Raw genomic sequence first — 14,590 nt, 5'->3', positions numbered from 1 at the left:
GACGGCTCCTCTAGCTGTAGCGCTATGCTTTGAAGTGGCCTCCTGCAGTAAACCTACCGCGCTGATGGAAAGTAAGAGAGCTACTGGACTTTTGAACGGCTTGTTTAACTTTAAAACACTTCCAGACGCTTCAGTTGACAAGTCAAAAGTAAAATGCAACCTGTGTCAAACGGAGTTTAACTACCACCGGAGTACGTGGAGTTTGAGTTAGCACCTCCACGCTAAACACCCAGGTGCAGCCAAGCCAGCCTCAGCTCCACCAAAGGACCATTTTGGAGTGTGGGAGTCGCAGCAGAGCCGTGATTGATTCCCAGTTAAGACACTCTGGTAAGAAATGCTTTACATTATGGGCTTAAAACTGCCTTCAAATGGAAAATAACAGGATTTTAAGTTCCTTTGAATAGACAAAGTGTTTCCTGTTTCTTACCCAGCATGCTTAGCATTTCCTGTTTCTTACCCAGCATGCTTAGCATTTCCTGTTTCTTACCCAGCATGCCTTGGATCTTCCAGGTGTAGTCGTACCAGGTCTTGATGCGGTTCTGGACCTCGGAGGGAATGTGGTAGGAGTTCATGTACTTCACCGTGCTGTCCATGCAGGCTCGGTAGTAGTTCTCTCCGGCCGTCGCTGCTCCAACCACGTCTCTCATCTGGGAGGAAGGAACAGAGTCAGGAGCAGCTAACCAAAGATCCTTAGTACCAGATAGATAAAGCCCCCCACATGGAAGCAGTGTGATGGAGAACTGACCTGACCAATCATGATGGAGAAAGCGAAGACACCAACGAAGTAGTTGATGAGCTGGAAGCAGATCTCAAAGACGGTCTGGGGGTCAGGAAGTCCTCCGATGGTGATCAGAGTCTTCACAGCAAAGTAGTAGCAGCGGATATACCTGCAGGAACAACACACAACTATTAATCTGTTAAAGGCTCCTTAGCAATGGTGTGCACAAGGGGGGGGGGGCAGGGGGGGTGCGCTAAATTGCCCTCTTGGGAGCCAAAAAAAGTGCCCTCCTCAGTGGCGAGAACATGCTGTATGTGCCCTTTTTTTTCTTTTCGCCCCTGCCCTTCAAAAAGTCTGCATGCCACTGCTCCTTAGTCACAGGAAGCAGCAGTTTAAAGACACATTATACAAACCAAAGAAGAAGAACTTCTCTTTTTCTTTTCTGTCATATGTCAAAACTAAAATGTGTTTGCCACACTAATGCCAACATATTCATATTTACATTTAAACAACCTAAAAATGGGTCATGAAAATTGACCCTGTCTGTTTTGACTGTTCCTTCCTCCCTTCCTCTTTTCCTTCCTCCCTCCCTTCCTTCTTTCCTCCCTTCCTCTTTTCCTTCCTCCCTCTCTCCTACCTTTCCTTCATCCCTCCCTTCCTCCTTTCCTTTCCTTTCCTTTCCTCCCTTCCTCTCTCCTTTCCTTCTCCCTCCCTCCCTCCCTCCCTCCTTTCCTTCCCCCTTCTTCCTTCCTTCTCCCTCCCTCCTTCCTTCCTTCCCTCTTACCTCCTCTCTTCCTCCCTCCTTTCTTTACTCGAGGACATGTCTCGTTTTGTCAGATCAGAAACTAAATATAATGAATTTACTGTCATATGTTTCACACATCGTCACATCTGAGAATCTTAAACCACCAGAAGCTTTAAAACGTCATCATGTTTAATAAACAGGAAGAGACAGGAAGTATTGGTGTGTATGAACATGAGACAGGAAGTATTGGTGTGTATGAACATGAGACAGGAAGTATTGGTGTGTATGAACATGAGACAGGAAGTATTGGTGTGTATGAACATGAGACAGGAAGTATTGGTGTGTATGAACATGAGACAGGAAGTATTGGTGTGTATGAACATGAGACAGGAAGTATTGGTGTGTATGAACATGAGACAGGAAGTATTGGTGTGTATGAACATGAGACAGGAAGTATTGGTGTGTATGAACATGAGACAGGAAGTATTGGTGTGTATGAACATGAGACAGGAAGTAGCGGTTCCTTACGCGAAGCCTTGTCCATTGTAGACCCATTTGGTGGATCCCAGTCCTTCGTAGTCGGAGCCCACGTAGAACAGACAGGCGTTGATGTGCAGAGAGTAAAGCAGGTAGGTGGAGGTCCGGATCACTCTGAAACACATCAGCACAACATCAGCAGGAAGGAAGGAAGGAAGGAAGGAAGGAAGGAAGGAAGGAAGGAAGGAAGGAAGGAAGGAAGGGAGGAAGGAAGGAAAGAAGCAGGTAGGTGGAGGTTCGGATCATTCTGAAACACAGCAGCACAACATCAAACATCAGCAGGAAGGAAGGAAGGAAGGAAGGAAGGAAAGGAGGAAGGAAGAAAGGATGGAAGGAAGGAAGGGAGGAAGGAAGGAAGGAAGGAAGGAAGGAAGGAAGGAAGGAAAGAAGCAGGTAGGTGGAGGTCCGGATCACTCTGAAACACATCAGCACAACATCAGCAGGAAGGAAGGAAGGAAGGAAGGAAGGAAGGAAGGAAGGAAGGAAGGAAGGAAGGGAGGAAGGAAGGAAAGAAGCAGGTAGGTGGAGGTTCGGATCATTCTGAAACACAGCAGCACAACATCAAACATCAGCAGGAAGGAAGGAAGGAAGGAAGGAAGGAAAGGAGGAAGGAAGAAAGGATGGAAGGAAGGAAGGGAGGAAGGAAGGAAGGAAGGAAGGAAGGAAGGAAGGAAGGAAAGAAGCAGGTAGGTGGAGGTCCGGATCACTCTGAAACACAGCAGCACAACATCAGCAGGAAGGAAGGAAGGAAGGAAGGAAGGAAGGAAGGAAGGAAGGAAGGAAGGAAGGAAGGAAGGAAGGGAGGAAGGAAGGAAAGAAGCAGGTAGGTGGAGGTTCGGATCATTCTGAAACACAGCAGCACAACATCAAACATCAGCAGGAAGGAAGGAAGGAAGGAAGGAAGGAAAGGAGGAAGGAAGAAAGGATGGAAGGAAGGAAGGGAGGAAGGAAGGAAGGAAGGAAGGAAGGAAGGAAGGAAGGAAGGAAAGAAGCAGGTAGGTGGAGGTCCGGATCACTCTGAAACACATCAGCACAACATCAGCAGGAAGGAAGGAAGGAAGGAAGGAAGGAAGGAAGGAAGGAAGGAAGGAAGAAAGGAAGGATGGAAGGAAGGAAGGAAGGAAAGAAGCAGGTAGGTGGAGGTTCGGATCACTCTGAAACACATCAGCACAACATCAGCAGGACATCGGAAGGAAGGAAGGAAGGAAGGAAGGAAGGAAGGATGGAAGGATGGAAGGAAGGAAGGGGAAGGAAGAAAGGAAGGAAGGGAAAGGAAGGAAGGAAGGGAGGACGGAAGGAAAGAAGCAGGTAGGTGGAGGTTCGGATCACTCTGAAACACATCAGCACAACATCAGCAAGACATCGGAAGGAAGGAATGAAGGAAGGAAGGAAGGAAGGAAGGAAGGAAGGAAGGAAGGAAGGAAGGAAGGAAGGAAGGAAAGAAGCAGGTAGGTGGAGGTTCGGATCACTCTGAAACACAGCAGCACAACATCAGCAGGAAGGAAGGAAGGAAGGAAGGAAGGAAGGAAAGAAGCAGGTAGGTGGAGGTTTGGATCACTCTGAAACACATCAGCACAACATCAGCAAGACATCGGAAGGAAGGAAGGAAGGAAGGGAGGAAGGAAGGAAGGAAGGAAGGAAGGAAAGAAGCAGGTAGGTGGAGGTTCGGATCACTCTGAAACACAGCAGCACAACATCAGCAGGAAGGAAGGAAGGAAGGAAGGAAGGAAGGAAAGAAGCAGGTAGGTGGAGGTTCGGATCACTATGAAACACATCAGCACAACATCAGCAAGACATCGGAAGGAAGGAAGGAAGGAAGGGAGGAAGGAAGGAAGGAAGGAAGGAAGGAAAGAAGCAGGTAGGTGGAGGTTCGGATCACTCTGAAACACAGCAGCACAACATCAGCAGGAAGGAAGGAAGGAAGGAAGGAAGGAAGGAAAGAAGCAGGTAGGTGGAGGTTCGGATCACTATGAAACACATCAGCACAGGTCCAAGATTGAAATAAAATGAGCGATGCCTGCAGATGTGGAGTCTCTATATAATGTGATGGTGTGTTATGTAAAAGGAGAACATGACAGCCATGATGGATGGTAACCTTTAACACCATCTATCATTCATCATATTTAACACATATTTCACATGTTTGGGATATTTTAAGGCCACTGAAAGAAGAAGAAGTCACACAATTAAAGGCTTAACTCGTATAATTCATGTGTTTGCTTTCAAATGTCACAATGGGTCAAATTTCACCTGAAGTCTTATCTGACCAGAACAGGCTTCAGGCTACCAGATTCCCTCACTGAAAAACTAAATAAAAATATTAAACTAATGAAACTGAAACTACAGGAAACAAATACTGAAGCTCATGTCGAAATACTAGAAGAGTTATTCTGGTCTTAATCTCTAAATTCAGGCCCTATAATAAAAATACTGCTCTGTTAATAAGAGTGATATCTGTGACTGACAGTTGGCTCAATATTTCACTCAGTTTAATGTCCAGTGGGACTTCACACCTCATCTTTATCTGCAGACTGTATTTCTGACTGAAATGTGAAATCTCTCTCACCTGTAGATGTAGGCCTTCTTCATCACGGCTTCTATTCTGTCGTTGAACTCAAAGAAAGCCATGTACTGAGAGAGAGGAAGAGGAGTCAGCTGATTCATCATATCTTCATCACTACAGCAGCACCAACGTCTACATGAAGCTGAAACACTTCCTCACCTTCAGCAGACGAGGGAATCGCAGCAGTGAGTTCACTCCGGTGAAATAATAAAAGATCTCCATGGGAAACAGACTGATGACATCATACTGGAAACAGCACAGAGGACTCATCAGTGGGAAACAATAACAGGATGTTCTGCTTAAATATACATTAAAGTCTGTAAAGTCAGAATAAATATGTGTTCTGAGTTTGACATACCACAGAAAAGTGTGTTGTTAACCACCCTGACAAATTTGAATGATTAAAAAAATCACCAAATATATGAAATTAGGCTTCAAAGTTGTGTAAAAATCAGCCTCTTTCTCTGCTCCCAAACGCTGAAGCCCCGCCCCCTACCAAGTGTCACCTGTCAATCAAAGTCACCACCTCTACCAGAAACATGGACGCTACGTCTGAGAGCTTTCTGTTGCTAACTCAGCTGCTAGCTCGGCGGCTAACTCGGCTGCTAGTTCGGCGGCTAACTGGCTAACTGTAGACCAGGGGTGTCAAACATGAGGCCCGTGGGCCAGAACCGGCCCGCAGAGGGCTCCAATCCGGCCCACTTCCTTCCTGTGTTCTTTTCCTTCCTTACATCTGTCCTTCCTACCTTTCTTTTTTCCTTCCTTCCTTCCTTCCATCTGTCCTCCCTTCATTTCTTCCTTCCTCCCTTCCTTCCTTCCTTCCTTCCATCTGTCCTCCCTTCCTTCTTTCTTTTCTTAGTTCCTTCGTTCCTCCCTTCGCTCCTTCCTTCCTTCTTTCTTTTCTTAGTTCCTTCGTTCCTCCCTTCCTTCCTTCCTGCCTTCCTCCCTTCGTCCTTCCTTCCTTCCTTCTTTCCTTCCCTTCCATCTCTTTAATAATCCGGCCCGCATGAGATCAAATTGGTAGACTGTAGTAGTAGTAGTAGTGCTAACTCAGCTAACTCAGCTAACTGGCTAACTGTAGTAGTAGTAATGCTAACTCAGCTAACTGGCTAACTGTAGACTGTAGTAGTAGTAGTGCTAACTCAGCTAACTGGCTAACTGTAGACTGTAGTAGTAGTAGTGCTAACTCAGCTAACTGGCTAACTGTAGACTGTAGTAGTAGTAGTGCTAACTCAGCTAACTGGCTAACTGTAGACTGTAGTAGTAGTAGTGCTAACTCAGCTAACTGGCTAACTGTAGACTGTAGTAGTAGTAGTGCTAACTCAGCTAACCGGCTAACTGTAGACTGTAGTAGTAGTAGTGCTAACTCAGCTAACTGGCTAACTGTAGACTGTAGTAGTAGTAGAGCTAACTCAGCTAACCGGCTAACTGTAGACTGTAGTAGTAGTAGTGCTAACTCAGCTAACTGGCTAACTGTAGACTGTAGTAGTAGTAGTGTGTGCTGAATGTATTTATACCTCTACAGCAGCAGGGGCGGGTTTATGCTAATCCTAGCTCCACAATTCAAATCTAAATGGTTGAAATGCTTTTTACACCTTTTTTAGAAATACATTTATGACCTATTTAATGTGTTTAGAAGAAAATGTCTGAATTCACTTTACACGGTCATTAAGTCCTGTCCTTTCAGTACAGCTTCATTCTTACCTTGAATCTCTCAGTTGTCATGTAGTTTTCTCTCATGTCCTTTTTATCACACTGAAATAAAACAAGTTCCAGATTAAAGAGACGGTTTAAGCTCATGAGAAGGTAAGAAACAGTATTTTTTAATTTGTGGTGATGTCACCGACCACAATGTCTCCTCCACGGACGAACTGCAGTCTGGGCTGGAAGACGAGGATGTCGGTGATGTAGATGAAGTCGCAGGTGTAGTCGATCGCCAGCCATATGTAGATGTTTTCGGGGGTTTGGTAAGGAAACGCCCAGCGGACGGGGATCAACCACATGTTCCAGTTCCATGCCGCCACCACCAGGAACAGCCACAGGACGTAGATCAGATCTGGAGACGCAAAGGAAGGAAGGAAGGAAGGAAGGAAGGAAGGAAGTCATCATCAACACACAACAGCCACATACAGACCAATTTGATCTCATGTTGGCCGGATCATTAAAAAGATCGAAGGAAGGAAGGAAGGAAGGAAGGAAGGACAGATGGAAAGAAAGATAGACAAAAGGAAGGAGGGAAGAAAGGTAGGAAAGACAATACTGAAGGAAGGACAGACAGAAGGGAGGAAGGAAAGAAGGAAGGAAAAAAGGGAGAAAGAAAGAAACGAAGGAACGAAGACCTTCCTGACGTCCTCCCGGGTCAAATTGACCCTGTCTGTTTTGACTGTTCCTTCTTTCCTTCCTTCCTTCCATCTGTCCTACCGCCTCCTTCCTTATTTCCTTTTCTCCCTTCCTTCCTCCCTCCTTTCCTTCCCCCTTCCTTCCTCCCTCCCCTCCTTCCTTCCTCCCCCCTTCCTTCCCTCCTCCCTCCCTCCTTTCCTCCCTCCCCTCCTTCCTTACATCTTTCTTTCCTCCCTCCTACCCTCCTTCCTTCTATCCTTTTCTCCCTTCCTTCCTCCCTCCCTCCCTCCCTTCCTTCCTTCCTTCCTTCCTTCCCCCTTCCTTCCCTCTTTTCTCCTTTCCTTCCTTCTTCCTCCCTTCCTTCCTTTCTTCCTTCCTTCCATCTGTCCTTCCCCCTCCTTCCTTATTTCTTTCTTTCCTCCCTTCCTTCCTCCCTCATTTCCTTCTCCCTTCCTTCTTCCTCCCTTCCTTCCTTCCTTTCATCTGTCCTTCCCCCTCCTTCCTTACCTCTTTCTTTCCTCCCTCCTTTCCTTTCTCCTTTCCTTCGCCCTTCCTCCCTCCCTCCCTTCCTTTCCTCCCTTCCTTCCTTGACTCGTGGACAACAGGAGGGTTATTGAGGTAGAGTTACAGGTGTGTCTGATTCTTTCCTCCCTTCCTTCCTCCCTCATTTCCTTCTCCCTTCCTTCTTCCTCCCTTCCTTCCTTCCTTTCATCTGTCCTTCCCCCCTCCTTCCTTACCTCTTTCTTTCCTCCCTCCTTTCCTTTCTCCTTTCCTTCTTCCTTCCTCCCTTCCTCCCTCCCTTTCCTTCCTTTCCTCCCTTCCTTTCTTGACTCGTGGACAACAGGAGGGTTATTGAGGTAGAGTTACAGATGTGTCTGCTGAGTCTCATTGTGCTTCTCTGCTCAGTGCGGTCGGGTTTATGAATTCAGGGTCACGGCTATCTGAGGCTCGTTGTTACGTGCCGTGGTTTGTGTTTTGTGTTTGGTGCTGTTTTCTGCCCAGCTACTGCCCCCCCCCCCCTCCTCTGCTGATCAACATATAACCACCATGGGAGGCTGAACCTGCCAGTGAGCCGTCCAGCAGCGTAATGGTTGCTGCTGTGTGTGCATCTTTGCTCCAGATTAGTGTAATCCCAGTAATCCCAATGGTTACTCTCCCCTTTACATTTCTGGGGGTCGTAACACTCGTGCTAATGCTAAACTAGCATCTTTAACAGCAGCAGGTGCTTAGCTAACCCTAACACGCAGACCAGGAGCTTTGTGTCTATGTTTATTCTGTAATGTCCCAGGTTTACAGGTGATTTACTGTTGAAGGCTGCAGCTGTTGTGATGAAAGAAAAGTGTGTTAGACTTTGTTTTAAATCGTTAGATATGTTTAACACATTGAGTCAGAACTCATTTATGCATCGTAGTGAAGCTCGAAGTTGAACAGCGACAGCCGGGAGCGACCAGGCGGGGAGCTCCAGTCCTCTGAAATGAGGCCAACCAGGAAGTAACTTAGAGCTGCATTCTATCAAAAGGCCACCAGGGGGAGACCGTCTCTATACAAGTCAATGGAGAATTCACCAACTTCTCACTTGATTTCTAACCTCAGTAAACGTTTTCAAAATGTGTTTATGGTCTCAATCGCTAGTTTAAAGCCTTCTTCAATGCAGTATGATGTTCATTTGGGACATTTTGGCCTCCCTGATTTTATATGTGACGATAAAGCAGGGTATGCATTAGGGGCGTGGCTACGTCCTGATTGACAGGTTGATTGACCAATGTCCTTGAGATCCAGCCCTCGCAACCATAGCAACCTCCCCGCTCCGCCCATGGCCCCGCCTCATGCCCATATAAGTAGAATCTGTGTTTTTATTTTTCCCAGCATGCACCTGAAATTTTCAAGATGGCGCTGCCTAGATTAGAAACTATTGGCTTCCGAGCAGCAGTCCACAAACCAATGGGTGACGTCACGGATGTTACGTCCATTTCTTTTATACAGTCTGTGGGAGCGACGCAATATGAAGTGAAGTCAATATTTTATGTATTTTATGTTAAAATTCCAGTAATTGATTTGATTGAAATTGTTAATGGACTCTGATTTTAAGTGGTTAAAAAAAATCATTGTTATGGATAAATGCCCACTGTGTTTCCTAAACCTTTAAAGATTAATCAACTATTAATTATTAACGTGGCCGACCATTGATCAAGGACATTACTTAATACTTACTTAACAATTTTTTATCTGTGACAAGTTTGTGAGGCTGATTTTGGGTTTGGTTTGTCTTCGTTTTTTTTGTTGGGATTGTTTTTCTATGGTTATTTGTAAAACTGAAAATATAGTTTTAGATTGTTTTATATGATAATTGGAAAAAAAGTGTTTAAAAAAAAAGAATTTCATCCCAAGTAATAATATCTCTGATCTCTGTCTCAAATAAAAGTCTGACTAAGATGAATAAAACATGGTCTGCTCACCGGTGAACGGGTCGATGCTGTCGGGGAAGCGATAATCTACGATGACTTGGAGCCAATCTGGCAATTTGGGAAGTTTGACCAGTTTGGGAATTTCCACCGGCTGTCCCAAAAGTTCAAATGTGAACCACGGTTTCTCCTCTTCTTCTTCTGCATCATCCGGAGCCTCCTTCTTCTCCTCTGGTGGAGGTGGAGGAGGGGCAGCAGCAGGTGCGGTGGGGGGGGCTTCTTCGTCAGATTCGTCTGGATCCACCAAACGGTCTCTTCTTTGTTCTGTTCGGCCTTTAAACAGCTTGACCAGGTCGCTCAGGCGGTCCTGGATGGCCACGCTGCCGACGCTGGCGGCTGACGCAGGTCGCACGTGCCTGGAGAACAACAGCAGGACGTGAACATGGAGGAGAGAGGAGACTGACCAATGATGTAAGCTGGTTTTAATGGAATTGTACGAAGCTTGAAGTCACTGTTTTAAAGGGGGGGGGGAACTCTATTTAGGTACAGTCAAGCCCGAAATTATTCATACCCCTGGCAAATTTTGACTTAAAGCTACTTTAAGTCAAAATTTAACTTTAAGTTGTTTCTTTGACCGGAAATGACACAGGCGTCTCCCAGAAGACAATAAGACAATGTACAAGAGGCATCATTGTGGAAAAAAAAAAATGTGTCAGTCATGTTTGACATTTGAACAAAAAGTGGCATGTCAAAAAAATTTGCCAGGGGTATGAATAATTTCGGGCTTGACTGTATGCATTTATGTTATATTGTAATTGTAATGTAATTGGTTGTATTTATTTTAACATGGACCCCAGGAAGAGTAGCTGTTGCCTGGGTAACAGCTAATGAGGATCCAAATAAACTAAACTAAACTGATGGGACAGACTTTGTTTGTAAGTGTGATTTCTCTCACTCTTCTGCACCCAGCAGGCTGATCTTCGACAGCTCGTCATCTTCTCCGTCTCCGTCTACGTCTACAGACAAATCTCCTGCAAGACTGAAGCGGACACAAGAGGACATGAACGTTTCCACATTAAAACACAGTAAAGAAAGAATCTATGAAGAAGAAGACGATGAAAACATGAAACTATGAAGGATGAAAGCAAAGACATGATGACAAATGAAAAGGTGGAAGAGTCCCAATGAGAAACCAAGAATACAATGATGTAATATAAATAACACATTGCTTAAAGGCCCATTTATGCTCAACGTTAAATACGAGCCTTCTTCATTTCGTCCGTATTTCTGCACGTTTCCATAAAGCTTACGGATACGGACCAAACGGAGCAGTACCACCGGAAACCATGGGGGGCAGTGTTGCTGTCACTACTCCATACGTAGCTCTAGTGAGACACGAAGAAGAAGGAACTTTTTGAGGAAAGGTTGTGTGAGTTGGTTAGAAGGAAGGAAAGGAGGAGGGAAGGAAGGAAGGAAGGAGGAAGGAAAGGAGGAAGAAGGAAAGGAGGGAGGGAGGAAGAAAGAAAAGAAAGAAGGAAGGGAGAAAGGAAAAGAAGGAAGGACAGAGGAAAGAAGGAAGGAAGGTAGGAGGGAGGAAGGAAAAGAGGAAGGGAGAAAGGAAAGAAAGACAGAGGAAATAAGGAATGAGGAAGGAAAGAAAGAAAGAAAGAAAGAAAGAAGATCTCCACAGTCGCCATGTTTGTTTTTGACTCAGTGCTGCCCCCTGGTGGATGTATTGGTTAACATCCATGCCAACGTAAAGGACGCATGGAAGTATGTGAGCAGTGACGGTAACATCATTTGAAAAGGACGGAAACATTTCTGTACGTACGTTGAGCATAAATGGGCCTTAACCCTAACCCTTCCAACCTTTATTTCCAACACACATTAACATTTCCAGATCACAGAGAATCAGCAAAATCTCTTTTATACAATATTTAGTTCTCCACACGTTTTCTGCCTCTCTGAAGATTGAGCTGTTTGTTACCTGGGCTTTGCTCTGTGGGGAGTTGTTGGGGAGTCAGGCTCTGCAGTTGTGATAATTTGGGGGATGGTCAGGCCTCTGTTCTGCCCCCCTGAGGAACAAACCAGAAAGACTGTTGGACTACAAGTCACAACTTCCCACAAATACCAAATACCCCCAAAAAACAGAACAAGATTAGAATTTCATTGGTTTAGAAAAGGGAATGCTGCAGAGGAAAGGAGGCAAGCCTAGCACCGCACAAAGATCCGCTTCCTCTGAGAGTCAGAAGTCACCTGAAGTGTTGTTAGCCGGCAGCTGATGGTGAAGCAGAGCTGCAGAGTATGACGGGAGCGATGATGAGGAGGTGGTGGGATGGAAGGGTTTGTTTGGCACTTCAAAGTTTTTGATCTAAACAAAATTAAGTGTCTATACGGCTTCTCTAAGGGCTGTGGTGGAGGAGAGTGGGGGGTTAAGGCTGCTCAGGGTGCTGGGAGTTGGAGGTAAGGCGTCTGAAGCGATTGACGATGCTCATGCAGTACTGGCGCGCCTGCTCAGGGAGCTGCGACAGCTCCTGGGTCATCAGGGTGAGCTCCTGGGTGATCTGGGTGAGCTCCTGCCTCATCATGTCAAGCTCCTGGCTCAGCATAGCGAGCTCCGGCGGTGGGGTGGGCATGGACAGTTTGGGAGGGGTGAGGTCATTATCATGCATCAGCTTCTTGCAGCTCTCAAGGCACTCGGCAGCGTATGGGATTTGAAGCAGAAAGCTCTTTAGTGGAGAGCAAATGTCAGGAACTGGATGGAGAAACAGTCAGAGACAAGATGAGAAATCAATCTAGGAAATAAGTAAGTTATCTTGTTCCCTCTGAGTTAGAGCAGTTCTGAGTTTTTTGTCTCTCACCTCCACCACCTGCTTCTGTTGCTTCATTGTCCTAAAACGGAAGGAAGGACATTTCAGAAAATAAATACTGGTATACTGCAAAGTTTTTAATCATCATAAATAACATATAATACCATTCTTGTAAGTTTTGTTTTTGTCTTTTAAAGTTAGGGACATGGCAACAAGGTTCAATCCTGGGCCCCGTCGTTTTCTTTCTCTAAATGCTGTGATGTCATACATTAATTTGCATGGATTTGCCCACCGCCGCTATGCTGATGACACCCAGCTATTCTTCACATTTGACACTCGAATGATGTCAGACCTGTTCATCAGTGGCCTCTTGATTCCTCACACAGCCAGTGAGTGCCTATGAGTGTTTTTATTGTGTTTATATTTTCATGGTTTTGTGTTTTATAAATAAAGAATCTGAACTGAGCCATTAGATATTTTCTCACTTAAGGATCTAAATGCCCGATTATTTGGGGTTTCCATAGTCTGAACATTTGCAAACCTGTGAGGCTTTGGTTTAAGTTTCTGTGTTTTGTTTCTACTTTGTTGTACAAAACTAAAGATTTAGGATATACATCAAGGAAAAGGCAAAAACACCTAAACAATGCTGCTATTTTCATTGTCTGTTTGGTGGGAAATGGAGTTGTTTAGCAGACAACTGAGAACTTCTTTCAGCTATGAGGATTTAATTAAGACGTTGACCACAGTATAAAGAAACATTAAATGGGTCTTTCTGTAAAGACGGTTTTACCGGATCTGTGGTGGGCGCAGCTTCTGAATCTTGTGGCTCTGGTTGTTGGGTGATGGGACTCTCCAGCTCTCTCCTCTCAGATCCGTGCTCTGCCTCGTTTATGGAAGGAAGCTCTGCCAGCTCAGGTTCAGCATCATCTCTTTTTAAATAACAGAATAGAAATATAGTTGTTTAAATTCATTTTCTTAACATGAAAACCAAAGTTATAAATAAACAAGATACTGTTCTTGAGAAATCAAGCGATAAATGACGACACAAAATGCCATTATTGGTCTAAATCACAAATTGTCTGTACAAAATATAGTCACACTCAGTTGTGGTCTGGCAGCAGAGGACCAGATCTGAGCTGGTTATGGCCCATGTATGGCTGCCAGATTTGAGAAGGGTTTGTGTGAACACTGGTGAATCATTCAACCTTTGATGGAAGTCACTGGTCCAGGATGGCAGGCTGCCGGGGTGAATGAGATGTACCCTGAGATGCTGAAGGTTTGCTGGTTGACAGGCCTGTTCAATGTGACATGGGAGTCATGGATAGCGTCTGTGGACACTGTAGACATTGGTGATAGTTCCCTTTTTTTCCTTTAAAAGGGACTACAGTAGAAGATGTGCTCCAATTTTTTGCACTGTTCAGCTATTGGAAAAGCTTACTTAAGGAAGTCGAAAAGAGGCTCCAGCTATTTCCAACCTGGCGATGGAACAGAGTATCAGTACTATCAGTACCTGGAAGGATGGATGTATCACCAATGGAGTAAGAAACGTGGGGAAGTACTGTGAAAGTAGGGAGTTCGGGTCCCATTGAAACAACCTATCTAGTACTAGTGAAATGATCACATCTCCCTTCGTGACTTCCATGGACAGAATACGCAGCTTAGAAATGGAGACTGTCCCATTTGAAAGAAACCCTCTAGGAGGAAATCCACTGATACACAAAGCCTGGATCAGGGATGGGACTTCAGTTCTCTATGAAGAGCCACAAAGGAGTCAAATGACACCAAAGCCCAAGCTCTCAGTAAAAGCTTACGAACAGAAGGTGCCAACTATACCAAAATATAGCCACATCTTAGAGTTTCTTGTAAGAACTTTGCAAAAGTATCATAAAATATAAAGAAATAAATGTATTTGTAATGGTCTCTGTAAGTATGAGAGCATTCTTCTATTTCATAGCCTTTATCTGATTGTGGCAGAGCTTACTGATCAGGTTTTCTCTCTTCGTTAACATTGGTTTTGTTATTTTCCTCTGCTACTTTAGTTTCCTCAGGAGTCTTATTGTCTGTGCTGTCTTCACTGTCCTGCTGCAGGTTTCGCAACCTGGAAGGGGAGCAGTAAAGAACAAACAAGATGGAGAATCCGTCAGACAGTGTTGCTCATGTGGCCGAAAAGGCGATTTGATGCTACAAGCGGTAGCATCAAAGCAGAGCGCAACTGAGCTTCACATCGGAGCTGTCGTATAAAAAGAGTCTAAAAGCTCAACTTTGCCAGCTGAGAGCTCAAAGCACAGAAGTGTATAACCAAGCAGAATTTCCAAGCCAAAATCATGCCATGTACTAATCCCTTTGGCTGTAGCAGGCTTAAAAATGCTGCTTTTAGCGGAAAACTACATTTAAACTTGAATAAAACTGCATCAATACATTCATGTCTTGTTCAGACTCACCTGGCTGGTAAAATAAATAGTATTCAGAGATTCA

The 14,590-nt window shown here is 44.9% G+C and overlaps 1 protein-coding gene across 1 annotated transcript in view; it reads right to left on the bottom strand.

Annotated features, from left to right (window-relative positions):
• cngb1a (cyclic nucleotide gated channel subunit beta 1a) overlaps positions 1-14,590 on the bottom strand; it is a 33,765-nt gene that overhangs the window by 8,124 nt on the left and 11,051 nt on the right. The window contains exons 16-29 of the mRNA XM_053331873.1: positions 14,097-14,213; positions 12,906-13,044; positions 12,167-12,197; positions 11,776-12,060; positions 11,293-11,380; positions 10,261-10,344; positions 9,360-9,721; positions 6,411-6,619; positions 6,268-6,318; positions 4,723-4,809; positions 4,567-4,631; positions 1,992-2,114; positions 746-887; positions 488-647 (exon numbers count right to left, since the gene is read on the bottom strand). Of these exons, the coding sequence (XP_053187848.1) occupies positions 488-647; positions 746-887; positions 1,992-2,114; positions 4,567-4,631; positions 4,723-4,809; positions 6,268-6,318; positions 6,411-6,619; positions 9,360-9,721; positions 10,261-10,344; positions 11,293-11,380; positions 11,776-12,060; positions 12,167-12,197; positions 12,906-13,044; positions 14,097-14,213 (1,943 nt within the window). The remainder of the gene's footprint in view (positions 1-487; positions 648-745; positions 888-1,991; positions 2,115-4,566; positions 4,632-4,722; positions 4,810-6,267; positions 6,319-6,410; positions 6,620-9,359; positions 9,722-10,260; positions 10,345-11,292; positions 11,381-11,775; positions 12,061-12,166; positions 12,198-12,905; positions 13,045-14,096; positions 14,214-14,590) is intronic.

The sequence above is a fragment of the Scomber japonicus genome, chromosome 1 (assembly GCF_027409825.1).
Source record: "Scomber japonicus isolate fScoJap1 chromosome 1, fScoJap1.pri, whole genome shotgun sequence".
Lineage (NCBI taxonomy): Eukaryota > Metazoa > Chordata > Actinopteri > Scombriformes > Scombridae > Scomber > Scomber japonicus.
This window is presented reverse-complemented; position numbering and strand designations above follow the sequence as displayed.